This window comes from Pinus tabuliformis, chromosome 4_2, assembly GCF_031772625.1.
Source record: "Pinus tabuliformis cultivar Carrire ecotype Pingquan chromosome 4_2, CPIR1, whole genome shotgun sequence".
Lineage (NCBI taxonomy): Eukaryota > Viridiplantae > Streptophyta > Pinopsida > Pinales > Pinaceae > Pinus > Pinus tabuliformis.
This window is the reverse complement of record NC_142304.1, coordinates 436,417,867-436,437,888: the sequence shown is the minus strand read 5'-3', so window position 1 is coordinate 436,437,888 and position 20,022 is coordinate 436,417,867. Positions and strand designations below refer to the sequence as shown.

The 20,022-nt window shown below is 42.0% G+C and overlaps 1 protein-coding gene across 3 annotated transcripts in view; it reads right to left on the bottom strand.

Moving 5' to 3' along the window:
• LOC149169831 (uncharacterized) overlaps window positions 1–20,022 on the bottom strand; it is a 246,454-nt gene that overhangs the window by 90,497 nt on the left and 135,935 nt on the right. For all 3 annotated transcript variants that reach the window (XM_089427177.1, XM_089427176.1, XM_089427178.1), the window contains exons 4-5: window positions 14,390–14,466; window positions 14,246–14,302 (exon numbers count right to left, since the gene is read on the bottom strand). In XM_089427177.1, the coding sequence (XP_089283303.1) occupies window positions 14,246–14,302; window positions 14,390–14,466 (134 nt within the window). The remainder of the gene's footprint in view (window positions 1–14,245; window positions 14,303–14,389; window positions 14,467–20,022) is intronic.

The following is a 20,022-nucleotide window of genomic DNA, read 5'->3' as shown; positions in this document are numbered from 1 at the left end:
ATGCACACAGCCTCCTAGAAGATGAACTTCGAATAAACTTGGGAGGTCCTACAAGACAATGGTTAGAGTTTGAGTGATTTTTCTTCAATACTCTTGTCACCAACACTCCAACTTAGGGCTGCAAAATCAAGAGACCATTAGTGTAGAGAGAACATGTGAAACAAATAAATATAATACAAATAGTGTACAAGAAACCAAATCAAGTGATGGGGGTGAAACCCATCACTTGTTTTAGTTTAGAAAAATGCTCTCAAGAAGCTAATATAAAATCAATGAAACACTATTTGAAAATATTTAAATTATGAAATGGTTTGCTTGTATACAAGCTATGTCCAACGAATCCCTGCAAGAACACTTTTTTGTAAGATGAATTATGAAAATCCAAATAACAAATGAGAGTTCTTTTGAAGGTGCTTCAAGAGTGGGTTGGTCTCCCAAAGACTTCCCCTCACGCTTGATTCAACAAAAATAATTCTTCTACAATACTCCAATCACATATTAGTCCATATAGATTTAGATAAGCAAACAATGAATTGAAACTTCTAGAAATTTATGTAAAAATAAACTAGAACTTTCAATATCTAGAGCCCTCTTCAAAAATCAAATGTTAATACAAGTTAGCTTTGCACTAGCAAGTCTACAAGAGTATATGGAAAATGAAATAACTCAAAACATAAATAGAAGAGATTATACTAATAGCTCACAATGCACCATGCTCCAAAAGAAGAACATCCATGAATGGACCCCCAAAGTATTTTTATTGAAACACTTGAAAAGTGTACAAAGTAGCAGTGCTTCCACAATCACAATAGCTAGTAACAAAAGATACAGAACGAGAGCTCAAAACTCTATTATATAGAAGAATGAGAGCAAATCCCAATGAAAAACCATGTGCCAAGTGTGATGATGACAATTCCAAGGCTCCCACATGCAATTTGATTTCCCCCAAGTGCCAATCGAATTCCTCCAGAGAGGCCCACACAATCCTTGAGGAGGAAAACTCATTGTTGAAGAAGGGACAAGTGTATGTGGGAGTGGAGTGGTGGGAGACCACTCTCCACTCATCTCTAGTGGAACTCCAAGTCCAAAGCCCACCAAATGATGACTCATTAAGCCAATTCGAATTCCTCTCCTCATTAAATGTTTTTTCCTTGAGAAATTCGTGGTCCCCTCCATAAAATTTGATTTCTTTGGAGCACATGTCTTTTCCTTGAATTAAGGAGTCCACATCACCTTGGAACTTCACTTTAACTCCTCAATGATTTTCCACCTCATTTCCACATCATTTAGCATGTGTGGATATTTATTTTTTTCCATTTATTTAATTGCTGGCTCAATTTATTGCCACATTTTCCACTAGACTTAGGAAAAATGGGTTTTGAGGGTCTAGAACACATTTTTTACTCCTAAAAGTGTGTTATAGTAAAAAGTTGAGGGTGATAGGTGTAATTTTGAGCACACATACCCCATAAAAATTCTCTATACATCACTTATTTATATGTTACATCAAGATTTTATTCAAATTTCCACCCAGCGAGAAATTAAAAAAATTAAAAAAATGACCCCTAGCCCTAACCAAATTCTACAAAATTTTACGAGTGATTTGGTATGGTAATATACAATGAATTTAGACACTAGGACTTACCTTTAAGTCGTACTTCGACTTTGGGGGTATGCTTGGAAGAAAAAAACTCAATTAATTATTAAATTCTTAGAGGAAATTGATAATTAACTAAGTGAAGAAAACCTTCCAAACCAAACTCACTTGATAACAAGGTCCCAAGTTACCTAGGTCTGTTACATGACTCTAACTCATCATACTAGCATCACTTTACATCATCCTTGTAGGGCTTGTGGAATCCAGGTACAATAGAAGAAGATGAGAAGAAAAAGTAGAGTTGAAAAAATCTAGTGATATGATGATCTCTAATGCTACAAGCAGCCTTTGATACATCTTTGGGCATGGAGTCTTCAAAAAATCTTCAGGGGCCACTCCAGTGGTCAACAAGGTGGACTCTTCAAGACCCTGTCCAATCTCTGTAGCTCTCTGGGGATACAACTCCAAGTCCCCCCACCTCACTCTTGGAGGTATGGCTGCCATTATCAAAAAGTCTTCCTCCAACTTGGAGGACAACCTATCTATCTCAGCATGTGCTGCTGCCTGGTCCTGCTTCTCCTGCTTGTCCTTCTTTCTGAGAGGACACTGGGTACTATAGTGGCCAAACTCGCCACACCTGAAGCACTTGACCTTAGATAGGTCCTTCTTCTTCTTCTTCTTCTGCTTCCCCTGCCCCTGACTAGGACCCTTTGATGCAAGGGCCACATTCTCCGCTCCTTCACACCCTTTGATCTGCTGCCACTGCTGCCATTGATGGAGCTCTTTAGAAGAGATCGCCCAACTCCTCCTGCTGCAAGTCAGCCCACATTCTGTCCCATCCTAGTAGCATGTCTCTGCCCAATATACTTTGGATGAAGACTTGCCAATCCTCCGAGACACTATTTAGTGCCAACCGTACTAGCTCTAAAGGTTGAGGTGTTGCCCCAACAATTGCAAGCTGGTCTCAGACCTCCTGAATCCTGGTGAGAAAGGGATCTATGCCTTCCTCCTTCTGCATCCTGATGCATCTCAAATTTTCTTCCAGAAACATCTTCCGCTGCTTGGAAGTACATTGGTATAGCGTGGAGAGAGCATCCCACATCTCTTTGGTCGTTCCCTGGGCTACTATTTGCGAGACTATATGACCCCGAACTCCATCTAAGATCAACGACTTCGCCTTCACCATTTCCTTTCTATATTCCTTGAGCTGGTCTGCATCCTGGGGAATTGCCACCACATTATCTATGTAGGTTTTCTGGCCATATTCATCTAGAAAGACATCCTAGCCTTTCAGATGACGTAGTTGGAAGCTCCATCCAACCTATCCTGATCTCTAAGCCCCGTTGTGGCCATCTTTGATCAAGTCGAAAACTCTCTCTTTCCCTCTGCTTGGTTGCTGCTTTGCTACTCGCACTTCCTCTTGGAATGCACAAATCTGCTAGCTTCTACTGCCAATCTGCTTGGAAAAATCAAAATTCTGAGACTCGAAGTTCCCTGAGAGAAATTTTTCCTCTGTTGTCTACTTTTCTCTTCCACCCAACCAGAAATCTTCTTAGCGAAAATCTGAGCTGCTATTACTCCTTCTGACTATTGGAATCACTAACCTAGGCAACTCCACTTTTTTGCAACCCTGCAACTGACAATCGAATTCTTGCCCCAGCAATTCGGCCTGCCTGTCTGAGCACCACGCCACCTCTAAGAATTTTTGCCTACTGCTCCTACTAAACAACAAAATTCCCTCTTTCACTTCTAAGCTCCCTGGTTGATCCCTTACACTCTAATACCATGTGAAAATTTCATAATTGAAATCCTATTGTAGCAACTGGAATTTATTTTTCTAATTGTTAATTATTTTAACAATTTATTTGCTACGACAAATATTAAATAAATCACACTGCAACCTTCACAAATAAAATACAACAGAAATAATAGCGCTGGGAAAAATACTAGCACATACACGCACATAAAAATGACAGTTATTTTTGGACAAATGTCCTCAGAAAAACCCAACTTGGGAAAACCATTGCAGCAGATGAGGGTTTTATTATTAAGCAATAGTGAATTATGAGAACAATCTATGGATGCCCAATTCGCAATCTAAACAGTAAGAAAATCTGGCCAAAATTATTTAAGAGAATTTCCCTTCTTCCACAAGCAACCCTGACACAACTTCCCTTGAGAAAATTCGTCCTCCTAGACTCTTTGCATCAGCCTTTGTGCAGTGTTTGCACAGACCATTGGACGTCTAAGCCTAGAATTGCCTCTGATGAAGTCATTCTACCTATATCTACCGAGGAAACTGATTCTCTCGCCCTTTTGAAGACTTTCCCAACCTCTGGAAGCTGAATTGATTTTTCCTCTAGCCAAATCGAATTACTTTTCTGAAGCAGCTACGCAGTCCTCTGCGCTACCTCACTGGGAATAACTTGGGTTCCTTGCTGTTGCCTCTCCGGATCTGGAAAACTTCCTCCGGATCACTACCTCTGCTTCCTCACTGAAGTTCAAACTCTCCAAAAACTGACTGTTGCTACTCTGGAAAATCGAATTCTCCAAGTGACTGGTGTATTCTCCATCACCACATCGATCCCTTCTTATATCCTCTTGTTGGGACTCCAACAACCAAGATTAAATCTTAATTGATTGCTTAGATAATTTTTGAATCGATCTGTATGAGTTTCTAGAGAATTCTCACCTTGACTTAATTAATTCTGATTAATTAACCAGTTTTCTTAAGTTTAGACTTGGGAAACATTAAAAAAATGGCAAATAACCTAATTAAGTCATCTCTAGGAGGAATTTCCAGAAACGATTTCTGGGTTTTGGAGATCTCATGTATTCTAGCCTCTCCACCAAATTTCGTGGCTAGAACACATCCAATGCTAGAGAAACTAACATAGTAATAGCTTTGTAGGGTACCCCTCTCCAAGACTTGCTAGATTTTGCAACAACAACCAACACATCACAAAAAGTGCCAATGGAATACTTGTGGAACCACTGCAATTCTCGCATCCAATAGAAATGGTAGCCACCTCCCCTCTAGCCCATTGTCACCATGATTTGGCTTTGCCACATCCATGACCACCTTGGATGTGGGGATTGTTATTTATCAAAGGTGTTCTAGTCTCGAAATTTTATGGAGAGGCTAAAACACAAGAGTTCTCCATAACCTAGGAAGTGTTTTGGAAATTCCACCTAGAAGTGTCTCAATTAGATTATTACCCTAATTTTTAATATTTCCTAAGTCTAAACATAGGAAAATGTCCAAATCATCTAGAAATTCACATGGATAGACTAAGAAATAATTTTAGCCCTTGATTAAGTTTTAATCTTGGCCATTGGAGTCCCAACAAAAGATTATAAGAAGAAGTCGATGGGTAGATAGAGAACACACACTTGAGATCGATTTTCCTTGGGTAGTTCGATCCTCCAGAGAGCAGCAGTAGTTGTCAAAAGAGTTCGAGCCAGAGAAGGGAAGTAGAGATAGAAAGGGGCAGGGACAGTGATCTAGAGGAAGTTTTCTGGATCCGGAGAGGCAACAACAAGTGGCAGAAGTATTCCACACAAACTGTTTAAGGGCTGCGCAGAAGCTTCAACAGAGCAGTTCGATTTAGCTCAAGAGGAAGTTGATTAAGCTTCCAGAGGCTAGGAAAGTCTTCTAGAGACCCAGAGTCACTTCCAGTAGTAGAGACAGGCAGGGCAGCATGATCATAGGCTGAACAGAGCCACACATGCGAGAGGCAGTGTAAGGACTGCGCAGAGGGCTGTTTGAACGTCCAAATTTTCCGAGGGAGCCAGTTTCGGGATTGCTTGTGGAGTGAGAGAATTTTCTCTCTAATTATTTATGTAGAATACTTGCTGATTTGATAGCCAGTTGGGCATCCATAGATTGTACTAAGATTATTTCACTGCTGCTTAATAATAAAAACCCTCAGTTGCTGCACTGGTTTCCCAAATTGGGTTTTTCCGGGGACATTGTCCAAAAATAACTGTGTCAAATTTATTGTGTGTGATAATATTTCTCAGTTTCCAGCGCTATTATTTTCGGCAATATTTTTTATTTGTGAAGAATGCAGTGTGATTAATTCGTTGTTGTCGTAGCAATAAACTGAATAATTAATTTATGAGTTAGAAGCATTTCCATTGCTGCAATAAGAGTTTCAGTGGTGAAATTTTCACATGGTATCAGAGCGATTTTGATTAGGCAGGAAGCTCATAAGTGAAAGGCTGAAATCGTCCAGATTCAGAGGGAGTCTAGCAGTACGATTTCTAGATTTGCGCAGAGGCTGGCTTAGCAGATCGAACTGTTGGGAAAAGGGTTCGACTTTTCCAGTGCAGTTGGCAGGGAGAATTTGTAGAGCCTAGAAGCAGTTCTAGCAGGCAATAGTGAAGCCAGTAAGTAATTGCGGTGAAGTAAATCTATTTTTTTGCCGAGTAGATTCCTTTCTTGGGCGCAAAAGGGATTTGCAGCGACATAATCAACAGTAAGTGGAAAAAGAAGAGCACATAAAGAAAGTTTCTGTCATAGGGTTTCTAGCCTAGAAATCTGAATTTCCCAACTGTAACTGGTAGTTGCTGCAGGCAATTTTTCTCACTCTAGAAGGGAGTGCGAGTAGTAGATTTAGCAGTGGAGCAGAGGAAGAGGGAGATTTTCGATCAGATTAAGAAATGGCCACAGCTGGGTTCAGAGATCAGGATAGGATGGAGGGAGCCTCCAACTATGTCATATGGAAGGCTAGGATGTCCTTCCTATTAGATGAATAAGGCTTGAAGACCTACGCAGAGAATGTGGTGGTAGTACCCCACATTCGGAAGGATTATCCAGGGTTTCAGCCAGGAGATTTGTCTCAAACTGAGAGGTATTATTGCGAAGGAAATTCTTTGTTGGGTAGGCCAGTTTCGACACCCAGATTGTACTCTGATATTGCTTAATAAGAAAACCCTCAGATAATTGCATCGATTTTCCTACATTGGGTTTTTCTGGGGACAATGGTCCAAAACTAATAGTGTCATATGGTGTGATTGTTTCTGTTTCCTTTAGTTGTTGATTTGTAATATGTTGAGCATGCACTAGTGTTTATTTTTAGTTTTTACATTGTAAATAACTTGTTAAGTAAAATAACAAGTAGGTAGGAATAAATCAGATAAAGTGCACGGAGGATTTCTAACTAAGTAGACTTAGAAACTTCAACATGGTATCAGAGGGTGATTATAGATCACAGGAGGACTAAAGACATCAACCGAGCGGAGCAATGGCAGCAGAAAGCAGCTGTCCCAAAGTGACAGAAGTTGTTTCTAATAGAGGAGCAACAAGGGAAGGGTGACACAGTGCCTGCATCATCAAGGGTGAGCCGGGAAGAGGCAGCGCAGAGGCCAAGCAATGCAAAGGGAGCCTCACGCAGAGCCACGCAGAAGCTGGGAGGGCTGATGCAGTTGGCTGAGTAGGCCAGGTTGCTAGTGCCGGGATTATGCAGAGCCTAGGATCTCTCACCTTCAAGTTGCTAGGGTTTAGAAGGCTGTGGGAATATTGTAGAGTGGAGCTGGTGAGGTATTGTAGTCAGAACAGTACCTGACAGAGCAAGGTCAAGAGGAGGGAGTTGCTACTGAGGGTTTCTAGCCGAGGAACCCGGATAAGTGGTGTGGTTGCACAAGATGATCAGAGTAGGGGGCATCTCGATAGCGCTAGAAGGATTTCCAAGAGGGAAATCGGGACTCAGAGGGAGTCCAGAAGAGAACTTCCAGACGGGAAGTAGAGACTCGAAGGAGTCGAATAGAGAACTTCTAGGAGGTAAGTAGAAGAGCATCATGGCACTACACGGAGTACGAGACTGGGGTAGACTGGACGGAGCGTCTGACTTCGCAGTCTGGAAGGCCAAAATCTTATCTGTACTTGACAAAAATCGTGTCAAGAACTTTGCCTTGAAGGTTATAGCTATCCCAGTCGACCCCAATGATAACGACAAGTACGAGGAGGTAATGGTGAGGGTCAAGAGCATCATCCTTGGCGGGTTCAAGGACAATGTAGTACCACACATTGCCGAGAAGGAAACAACATATGAGATGTGGAAGGCCCTCAAGAAATTGTACCAGCATACTTCTGTGTAGAGAAGAATGTTACTTGAGAATCCGTTGAAGTTGTATCAAATGAAGAAGGGAGAATTGATTAACACCTTCCTCGGAGGACTGAATGAGATCCGAGATCAGCTGATTGCTATAGAAGCCATGCCGGATCAGGAGTTGATGGTGAGGACAACCCTGAATGCTGTCTCAGAAGACTGGGAGGTATTTGTCCAGAGTATACTGGGCAAAGGGACTCTCCCACCTTGGGACGATATGTGGGCAGCTCTTCGCCGGGAAGAGATCAAACGGCAGTCAAAGATGGGTGGTAGCAGCAAGGGGATCAAAGTCAAACAGGAGGACGAAGATGTTGCCCTAGCATCTGAGGGAAAGCAGGAAAAGTGGAAGAAGAAGGATCTCTCCAAGATCAAGTGCTTCCATTGTGGGGAGCTGGGTCATTATGCAACCCAGTGTCCAAGGAAGAAGAGTAAGGGAGAGTCTTCCGAGACTAAGGCAGCGCCAGCAAGGGAAGAGAAGGAAGTTTTGATAGACGATGACTGTGCCATGAGTGCACATGCACCACTTGAGCGGAAGTGGGGAGACATCGAGCTGTAGTCAGGCAGACTACAAACGATGAGGGGTAGGATCCTCGAGGTACCCAACCTCTTGGATTAGACCTTGCTATGGGAGCCCCAAAGAGGAGTAGTAGGATTGGCTGAGTCGGGTAGAGACGGATGCGGCTGGAGCGACAAAGAGCTACAGTGCAGGAGTCCCAAGACAGCGCGAGGCTAGTAGGCTGCAGTAGTGCGAGAGGCACAGGAGTGTTGCACCAGTGCAGGATGGCACAGAGAGGTGTGCAACAGTGCGAGATGCAAGGAGTTGTTGCAGCAGCGCAGAGGTCAAGGAGGGAGCACTTGCCAGCGGTAGAGGGAGCTTCAACATCAGTGGGTGTCTCTAGCCCAACAGAGAGGTCAGATTGGGAGATCAGTTACTTACTTCTCAGTAACTGAGTTGCAGTGCAGCAGTGGGCAACATGATGCAACATGATGAGAGGAGTTGCAGTGCGGATGCAGTGTTGGTAGAAAGGACCAACAGCGACACGGATGCAGAGGGAGTTGCAGTACGGGTGCAGAAGTGGTAGTGGTAGGGCCATGGGTAGCAGTACAGGATGCACTAGTGCAGAGGATGGTGGGCAATAGGCCTAACATCAACACAGGGACTGATGTCGGATGATCAGAGTAATGCTTAGTGAGGAATATTACTAGAGCACAGTCCTTGCTAAGAGGAAGTGTTGATTTGTGGTAGCATCGGATGTGCTCTAGCCATGAAAGTTGGTGGAGAGGTTGAGGCACATGAGATCTCCAATACCCAGAAAGGGTTTGGGAAGATTCTAAACAGTTCAGGAGATATTAAAATAATTAATATTTTTAATGGAGTCCCTAAGTCTAAACTTAGGGAAATTAAAATATTAATGTGGATTAATATAAAACTGTGTTAGAATGGTCCAAAAGACATGGATCAAGCCAGATCTAATCTTAGTCGCCGATTAGGGACTTAATCTCGGCCGTTGATATGTCAACAAGAAAAGTATAAGAGGAGGCTTGAGGGTCACTTGGAGAATACACCAGAGTCATCAATCATTCTATTCTCTAGAGCGGGGTTTGCTAAGAGAGATAGACTTAGTGATCGGGAGTTGCAGCTGAGGGGCATTGATTACAGAGAGACAGAGGCAAAGATAGTGTCGGGAGAGTAGTGCAGTAGCCAGGGAGTGTGATGCAGAGTCAGCTAGGGCTCACGCCAGGCCACACAGAGGTAGCCGGGAGCTGCACAGAGCCTCAGAGAGGCCAGTGTTGCTGACGCAGGGGGCTAGAGGGTTGACGCAGACCCATTTTGGGTGACGCAGGGCCAGTGCTGGGCAGAGAGGGGTTGAGGCAATCCAGAAAAGGCTAACGTTAGGGTTTTTGGGGAAGATTGGTGCTGAGGAGCTGTCAGAAGGATTATTCGGGGTTTCAGCCAGGAGATTTGTCTCAAACTGACAGGTATTACTGCCAAGAAAATTCTCTGTTGGGTAGGCCAGTTTCGGCACCCAGATTGTACTATGATATTGTTTAATAAGAAAACCCTCAGATAGCTGCACTGGTTTTCCCACATTGGGTTTTTCCAGGGACATTGGTCCAAAAATAATGGTGTCAGATGGTGTGATTGTTTTTGTTTCCTTTAGTTGTTGATCTGTAATATGTTGAGCATGCACTAATGTTTATTTTCAGTATTTACATTGTAAATAACTTGTTAAGTAAAATAAAAAGTAGGTAGGAATAAATCAGATAAAGTGCATGGAGGGTTTCTAACTAAGTATACTTAGAAACTTCAACAATATAGTCTCACATATATCTGGCAAGAATATTGCCAAGGAGATGTGGGACGCTCTCGACCTGCTATATCAGAATACTTCTGAGCAGCAGAAGATGTTCTTGCAAGAAACGCTGAGGAGCATAAGGATGCAGAAGGTTGAAGGCATAGATCCCTTCCTCACCAGGATTCAGGTGGTCCATGATCAACTCGCAGCCGTTGGGGAGGCAACGCAACCATCAGAGCTTGTACGGTTGGCACTGAAGAGTGTCTCAGAGGAGTGGCAAGTCTTTGTCCAAAGTATCTTGGGCCAAGACAAATTGCCTAGATGGGACAAGATGTGGTCATACCTATAGCAAGAGGAGTTGAGGCGAGCTTTATTAAAGAGCACCATCAACGAAAGCCGTTGGGGAGGCAACGTAACCATCAGAGCTTGTACGGTTGGCATTGAAGAGTGTCTTAGAGGAGTGGCAAGTCTTTGTCCAAAGTATCTTGGGCCAAGACAAATTTCCTAGATGGGACAAGATGTGGTCATACCTATAGCAGGAGGAGTTGAGGCGAGCTTTATTAAAGAGCACCATCAACAAAAGCAACAACAACGGCGTGAAGGGTGAGAAGGAAGAGGAGAAGTGGCCCTAGCATTAAAAGGTCCCTGTCAAGGACAGGGGGAGAAGAAGAAGGACCTATCTAAGGTCAAGTGCTTCAGGTGTGGTGAGTTTGGCCACTATAGTGTGAAAATTTGGAAGACCCAAATTTCTACTACAACAACTGATTAAGTTCCTTCTATTTGTTAATTACTGAACAAATTATCTACGGCTTTTTACAACAAATACCGAAACTAATACACTGCAACCTTCACCAATTAGAATTATATGAGGAAACAAGAAACTGAGCAAGAAAGAAATACACAACACATTACATCGTTATTTTAGGACAAATGTCTCCGAAAAAACCCAATGCAGGAAAACTGGTGCAACAACTGAGGGTTTGTATTATTAAGCAATAGTTTTCTGAATACAATCTTTGGATGCCTTGTTGGCAATCCAATACAGAGAATCTGATTGGTAGAAGACGAGCGTGAAATACCTCACATTATCACTGGTGATCCAACATTGATCCAGGCCTTGGATTGCTGGCCCCATGCTGGTTTTGCGTAGCTACTGCATTAGCCTCTCTGGGGATGTGCGTCACCTCTCCCGTATCTCCTGCTGTCTGGAGATTCGAACTTCAGGCCTTCCGGTCTCACACCTCAACTTCTTGCACTGAAACTCGTCTCTCCTAGCTGGAATTCGAACTCCTTCTGAAGCTCTACGCTACCTTTTTTGGATCTCTCTCTGCCTCCTCTGCGACATATTTCTGGATAAAGAAACTCTCCAACCGGAACTATCCTTGCCCCTCACTACAAGAAATCACTTCGATCTTCTCTCTAGCAACTGTTGCGCTGCCCTCTCTAAGAAATTCGATCTCTTGATCTCTCACTTGATGTGTTTTCGAAATGCCCATCAAGCCTCCTCTTATAATCCTTCAGTTGAGAACCAACGACCCAAATTAGATTCTAATCAATGGCTCAGATCATTTTGGCTTGATCCTCGTCTTCTTTTAGAAGTTTCACCCACAGTTTGATTAATACCCTTTAATTATTTTAATTTCCTAAGTTTAGACTTAGGCACCCATTAAAAATAATTAATTATTTTAATAAAATAGTCTCTGGGTGGAATTTCCCAAAACGATTTCTGGGTATTGTGGAATACATGTGTCCAAGCCTCCCTCCAAATTTGAGGCTTAGAGCACATCCGATGCTACCAAAAATCAACATACAATACCCAGTGTCCTCTCAGGAAGAAGGACAAGCACGAGAAGCAGGACCAAGCGACAACCGCCGCAAAAATAGATAACTTGTCCTCCAGGCTAGAGGAAGATTCCCCATGTTTGCAGCTATACCTCCAGGAGTGAGGTGGGGTGATATGGAGCTATAGTCCCTGACTTGCAGAGTTTGGGCAGGGTCCATTGAGGTGTCCTCCTCATGGATTATTACCTTGCTACAGGGGCTCACAGTATTCAATAGTAGGATGGATCAATGTCAGTTGATGCAGTCAAATTCCAGAGTGACAGTTGCAGACTAGTTGCAGTGAGGTGCTAAGGAGTGCAGATGCAGTGTTGACAGCAGAGCAAGTGGCTCAATGCGGAGTTAGCAGCAACACAGATTCTTCAGCAGTCAGTGCAGAAGCTAGTAGCAGTCAGATGCTCAGGAGACAGATGCAACACAAACACAATTGATTCAGTATTTTGGATGCTTCTTAGTTGCAGTAGTTGTAGTTGCAACATCAACAGATGAGAGGGAGTTGCAGTGCAGATGCAGAGTTGGATGCAGTATAGCAGTGTTAGCAGCAGCATAGATGCAACATCAGAGTTGCGTAGTGGTTGGTGGGCAGTGGCATTCAGTCACAGTGGCCAGACATCAACAACGTACAAAGGGTGATATAGAGACAGGGTGTTGTAACATAGTGCAACACTAAAACACCTTCCTCGCTAAGAGGGATTGTTAGTTTTTGTAGCATCGGAGGTGTTCTAGTCTCGAAAATTTGTGGAGAGGCTAAAACACAGGAGTTCTCCATAACCCAGAAAGCATTTCTGGAATTCCACCTAGAAGTGTCTATTTTAGAGTATTAGCGTATTTTTAAATATTTTCGAAGTATAAACTTAGGAAAACGGGTTAATTAATCAATATTAATTGAGAAAGGTGCGAATCATCTAGAAACTCACACGGATCGACTAGGAAGTAATCTTAGCCCTTGATTAAGTTTTAAGCTTGGCCGTTGGAGTCCCAACAAAAGATTATAAGAAGAAGTCGATGGGTAGATAGAGAACACACTTGAGATTGATTTTCCTTCGGCAGTTCGATCCTCTAGAGAGTAGCAACAGTTGCCGAAAGAGTTTGAGCTAGAGAAAGGAAGAAGAGAGAGAGAGAGGGGCAAGGAGAGTGATGCAGAGGAAGTTTTCCAGATCCAGAGAGGCAACAACAAGTGGCAGAAGTATTCCACGTGGAAGCTACGCAGAAGCTTCAGCATAGCAGTTCGATTTAGCTGGAGAGGAAGTTGATTCAACTTCCAAAGGCCGAGAAAGTCTTCTAGAGGCCCAAAGAGTCACTTCCAGCAGCAGATACAGGCAAGACAGCTTGATCAAAGGCTGAACAGAGCCACATGTGCGAGAGGCAGCACAAGGACTGCGCAGGGGGCTTGTACAAGGGTTTGGATGACCAGATTTTCTAGAGGAGCTAGTGCTGAGATTGCTTGTGGAGTGAGAGAATTTTCTCTCTAATTACTTCTGTCAGATACTTGTTGATTCGACAGTCAGCTGGACTTCCACAGATTGTACTTAGATTATTTCACTGCTACTTATTAATAAAAACCATTAGCTGCTGCACCGGTTTTCCCAAGTTGGGTTTTTCCGGGGACATTTGTCCAAAAATCATTGTGTCAAATATATTGTGTATGTGCTAGTATTTCTCAGTTTCCAGTGCTATTATTTTCTGCAGTATTTTTTATTTGTGAAGATTGCAGTGTGATTAATTTGTTGTTGCTGTAGCAATAAATTGAATAATTAATTTATCAGTTAGAAGAATTAATTCCAGTTGTTGCAATAAGAATTTCAGTGGTGAAATTTTCACAGGGATTTCCATATAGCAGTACAGAGGTTACACATGACAGCCCATTTATTCTTCTTCGTGGCTGCCACTACCTGCGCTCTAGCTTCCCTAAGCTCATCCACTTGCAACTGAGATACATATTGTCCAAGTAAATATTACTAAGGAGAGAAGCAAGCAGTTTCTTGATTCTCGAGGCATGCAGACAGTCCTCAAGGGAGTGGAACCTAATGAAGAGGGTGGAAACTACAATTAAACCAGGCCAGAAGGAAAAATGACCATCTTTTGTTGCGATGACTATTAGCAACCCTGCTATAAGAAAAAAATGTAATGTATCTGAAATTTCTGGTGTTTTATTTTGGAGCGTCTGAAGCACAACTGTAGGTAGTGCTCACAAGGCTTCAATCTCAACCATGAGAGTTTGGTCATATAATACAATTGTCTTACAAAAATACCATCTACATACATATTATTGTAGATACTAAAAGTGGGGTCAAGCTTTGTCAGTGATGATTTTGCATGAGACACTTCACTGCCTAAAATTGTTATCTAAATGCACCTCATCATAATTATGCTTTGGCCAAAAGTAAAGGAAACCTTACCCCCTTTCTAAATTCAAGTCTAGACGTTGGCTAGCTGTCACTTTGTCAATCTCATATCTGTCAAAATGGCAAGATTGAGTGAGAGTCTGCCATAGGCAACAGTGAAAAACTAGTACATTTTATAAATGCAGAGACAGTCACAACCTCAATTCACTCTGCATTTTGTCTATGGCAGTCCGTAATTTTTCAGTCTCATGTTGTAGCAAAGAGAAATGGTGGTCCTGCAATTGTCATAAGAAGTTCAAAAGTATGTGTCATTATTTTGTTTCAGTTGTACTGATAGGTGCTCTACATTAAACCAGCTTTCAAGCAGTCAGTTAAGGTATCATGAAGCAATACAACTAATTTCAATGTAATGTGATAAAATTTTTATTATCTACATTACTTCTTATACATTTGATTTAAATAAATGTCGTTCCACAGAAAAATACAAGTCCAGGTTAAAAAGGGAGAAACTTCAATAACAAGCGTCATTATTTTGGTCCGCATATGATCTCAGGCAAACCAGACAGCCCTATACAAGTTGCCCAAAAATTTCATTAAAGGTGAATTTATGTAATATCATCTAAGACATCAAAAACAATCAAACTGAGGTCAAACCCATATCAAAATAACAAATATTTTAAATCCCTCAGGATTACTACAAATAATCTCAGATTGACAAATATGCATAAAAAATCAGCTAGCTCAATGTTCAAATACGTTGGCAGAAATAGGGCAATCCCAGCACAGTTTTGACACAAATCAGTTTGAAGTAGGTCCATCTGGAGAATAGAAACAGTATACAGTCCTGGGTTCAGCTCAACAAATTTTGAAAACTAATTTCATATAAAAGTGCTTAGCTCCACATTTCACTATCATTTGTTCATGCATTTTTCATCCTTTGCTTCTACTGTACCATAAAAACTATACTTTCCCTAAGTAGCATGTTCTATTTTTTCAGTTTGAATTGCATTTGTGAATGCCTAGGTCAAATTTCTTCAGCCCTCTAGACTAAATCAGTCTGATGTAGTTTAGCAAGATCCACCATTGGATGTTCAGCTGCTACAGGATATGGTTTGCTACTTCTTCATGCTGCCATTTCTTTTATTCACTGATTTCGGAATAGGGCTACAACAACCTAGATTAGCTGATTCAGTGAGTGAAAATGCTACTATTACTACCCATTGTAGGTTACTCAAAACCAAATTTCCATGAATAAATTATCACTAGTCTACCTAGTTTTTTGTTAATGTTCAACATGTTATATAATATATACATATGATTTCTATATTGCATGAGTTATCCCATGCACGTTGATTAAAAATGTCATAGATTGCATAACTTAAAATCTATGACATTGAAAGGCCACGAAAAAACAATAGAATTTTTTCCGACAAACATTCTAGAATTTTGAACATTGACATTTTGCAATAAACCTACAAGATGAAAGAATATGACCAATAATCCAAATTGCACTATAATTAGGATATACGTGATTGATTATGGATTGCTTAAGTTGGTCAAGATTGTGTTGGGTTGATTTTGGACGAAGTTCTCCATTTCTGTGCAACAAAGGAGGCCCGTTATGTGAAAATTCCTATACTCAAGGAACCCCTACTGCAGCATAACTGAATTTACTTCTCCTTCTTGATTTTAATATACATTATCAAGTTATTTTCTAAAAAACACTGAAGTGAATTACTTCTACAACCTACACCAATTTAATTTGATTACATGAAACAAGAAACTAAGAAAAGAACAAGATACATAGGACACTGTTATTTTTTGACAAAATAGTCCTTGGAAAAACCCAATGCGGGAAAACCGGTGCAACAACTCTGAGGGTTTTATATTATTAAGCAGTAGTTCTAAATACAATGTTGGATTCCCTCCCGACAATCCAGTTACAGAGAAAAATATAATGGCGGAAAACTGAGTGAGATTACCTCACTTCACCCGACAGTTTCCAGCTGATCAGGTAGCAAAACTGGCAAACCCCCAACTATCTCCGCTGGCCCTGCATAGGCTCTGCATCGTCTCTTCTGCCTCTTGGAGGTTCTATGTCAACCTCTCCCGACTGATCTGGTAGCTCCCCGACAGTTCCGTATTTCTGCATGAAGGCAACTTCCCTTTTGCGTTGGCCCTTCTAGCTCTGCGTCAAGCCTGCGTGAGCCCAGATTGGCCCAACGTTAGTCCCTCTAGGTGTTTCCCCTCTGCTCCAGAATGATCACTTAGTTCGAATTTCTCAGCTTCCAAGCCCCTTAAATTTTGAACTCTAGATCAATTCATTCTTTCAGTGTGTTTCTGAATGAACCCCAAGCCTCCTTATACTTTTCTCGTTGAGACTTCAATGGCTGAGATTAAGTCTCTGATCAACGGATAAGATTAAAAACTTGACTTGATCCGCTTTCTAGAACATTCTCACACATATTTTGATTAATACCCATTAATACTTTAATTTTCTCAAGTTTAGACTTAGGAACCCCACCAAAAATATTAATTATTTTAATAAAATACAATCTGGGTGGAATTTCACCAAACGATTTCTGGGTTCTTTAGAACTCATGCGCCTTAGCCTCTCCACCAATTTTCATGGCTAGAGCACATCCGATGCTACCAAAAGCAAACACTCCCTCTTAGCGAGGAATGTGCTCTAGCAACAATGTCCAACTGCATGTTGCTTTGTCTTTGAAGCATCTCCTTTCCGCAATGTTGCTGCCATCAACACTGTGCTACGGCTGCTACTGTACTGCTGCATCTGTACTACAACTCCCTCTAAAAATGTTGCATCTGTTATGCTACTAGCACTGCCACTGCTAACACTGCATTTGTACTGCAACTCAGTCGTTGAGAGAAGCAACTGAAAAACACCAAAAATTACTAAACTAATTGTGTTCAACATAATACCATGTGAATGTTGGAATCTGACTGCTACTAGTCTCTGACCCTCTGAATCTTTTGCGTTGCTGCCAACCTTGCTCTGCGCTGATCAGTCTCTAGTCTCAGGCTACTACATCTATCTCTCCAGCCAACCCACTACATCATCTAACACTAAGTCCATCTCGCTACTGTTGAATCTCGAGTTCCCATAGCAAGGAATTGATCCAAGAGGTGGGTTCCTCAAAGATCCTGCCCACATGTAGTCCTCCCAACTACAGTTCTATATCACCCCATTTCCCTCCTGGAGATGTGTGGGCATTCATGGAAAACTCATCTTTGTCAATTTTTGTTGGAGTAGCCTTAGGATCATGTTTCTCATCCTTATCCTTTTGCTTCAAAGGACACTGGGATGCAAAGTGGCCCATCTCGCCACATCTGAAACATTTCACCTTCGAAATGTCCTTCCACTTCTGCTTCTACTATACCTTTGATGTTAGAGATGTGTTCTCCTCCTCCTCCTTGGTCTTCGTTCCACTCCCACTACTGCCATTGAGGTTGACCTTAACCAGATCCTTCCTTAATTCTTCCTGTTGAAGGGTTGCCCACATCTCCTCCCATGAAAGTAGTCTTTCCCTGCCCAATATACCTTGGATGAAGACTTTCCATTCATCCGAGACTCCATTCAGGGTTGTCCTTACCATTGCGGTACACTGAGGAGTAGACCCCACTGCAGCAAGCTGGTCTCTGGTGTCCTGAAGACGTTGAAGATAGGAGTTAACCCCTTCTCCTTTCTGCATCAATGTTCGCTGCAACTTTTGTTCTAAGTACATCTTCCGTTGTTCGGAAGAACCTTCATACAGTGAAGACAAAGCTTCCCACATTTCTCAGGCTGTATCTTTGCCCTGCAAGCGTGAGACCACATGACCTCGAACTCCTTCGAGTATATACCTCTTCGCCTGTGCTTGCTCAGCCTTGTACTTCTTTTTTTGATCTTGTCCGCGGGAACAACCACAACACTCTTGACGTAAGCTTCGAGATCGTATTCCTCCACAACAACTAAGATCCTGGTCTTCCATATGACATAGTTGGAAGCTCCTTCCAACCTATCCTGATCTTTGAGCCCATGTGATGACATCTGATCCAAATTGTTGAATTGACTCCTCTAGTCACTGCGCAACATTAGTCTGCTGCCCGACAAGTGAAAAATTTGAACTTTTGGCGAGAAAAGTCCTCTGAGGAGAAAATTGCCCTTCTATGTGTCTTCGCTCTTTTCCGACGGATTTCTACCCCGACAAAAACTGCGGCCTTCAAGCATTGCACTAAGGTTCTGCATCACTCCCTCTGCCTCTGTAAGCTCACAAAGCGGAAATCGTACCTTTCTGTTGACTCTCTCAGAGAGAGATTTCCTCAGAATCTCTGCGTTCATCTCAAGGACTGTGCAATCCCTTCAAGGGGATTCGAATTGCTGCCAAATGCAGCTATTGGCCTCTCTACTCAGCATTAGATCTGCTCTTCTTGTTTCAAAATCAATCCTCTAATACCATGTGAAAATTCCTATACTCAAGGAACCCCTACAGCAGCAAAACTGAATTTACTTCTCCTACTTGATTTTAATATAATTATCAAGTTATTTTCTGAAAAATACTGAACTAAATTACTTCTACAGCGTACACCAATTTAATTTGATTACATGAAACAAGAAATTGAGCAAAGAACAAGATACATAGGACCCGTTATTTTTGTACAACATAGTCCCCGGAAAAACCCAATGCGGGAAAACCGATGCAACAACTCTGAGGGTTTTATATTATTAAGAAGTAGTTCTGAAAACAATATTGGATGCCCTCCTGGAAATCTAGTTACAGAGAAAAATATAATGGCGGAAAACCGAGTGATATTACCTCATTTCACTCGGCAGTTTCTGGCAGATCCGACAACAGAACTGGCAAACCCCCAGCTATCTCTACGCTGGCCTTGTGTCAGCCTCAGAGGCTTTGCGTCAGCCCTACGCTATCTCTTCTTCCTCTTGGATCTTCTGCATCAACCTCTCCCGGCTGTTCTGGCAGCTCCCCGGCAGTTCCAGATTTCTGCGTGAAGGCAACTTCCCTTCTGCACTGGCCCTTCTGGCTCTACGTCAAGCCTGCGTGGGCCCAGACTGGCCCAACGTCAATCCCTCTAGGTGCTGCACTGCCTCCACTGGTGGCTCTCCACCTCTCTGCCCAGTATTCCCGAACTATCCCTGCCCCTCTGCTGTAGAATGATCACTTAGTTCGAATTTCTTAGCTTCCAAACCCCAGAAATTTCGAACTCTAGATCAATTCGTTCTTTCAGTGTGTTTCTGAATGAACCCCAAGCCTCCTTATACTTTTCTCGTTGAGACTTCAACAGACGAGATTAAATCTCTAATCGATGGCTAAGATTAAGAACTTGACTTGATCTGCTTTCTAAAACATTCTCACCCATATTTTGATTAATACCCATTAATACTTTAATTTTCCTAAGTTTAGACTTAGGAACCTCATTAAAAATATTAATTATTTTAATAAAATACAATCCGGGTGGAATTTCACCAAACAGTTTCTGGGTTCTTTAGAACTCATGTGCCTTAGTCTCTCCACCAATTTTCATGGCTAGAGCACATTCGATGCTACCAAAAACTAACACGTTGTAGTCCAACACTGTCATTTTCAATCTCCATGAAGAGTAAGGTCTCATTTGAAATGTTTTTCCAAGACTAAAGCTTGTATAAGGCTCATATAGTATGGTTGCCACAACTAACACGCAACCCAATACCCATACTTCCACCTTAACTAGTATGCAAGAAGTTACCCATCAGACCACAACCCATATCAATACATTTAATAACCAACGGACCAACACAACCAATACCACCATTTGCCTAAGAGCACAACATA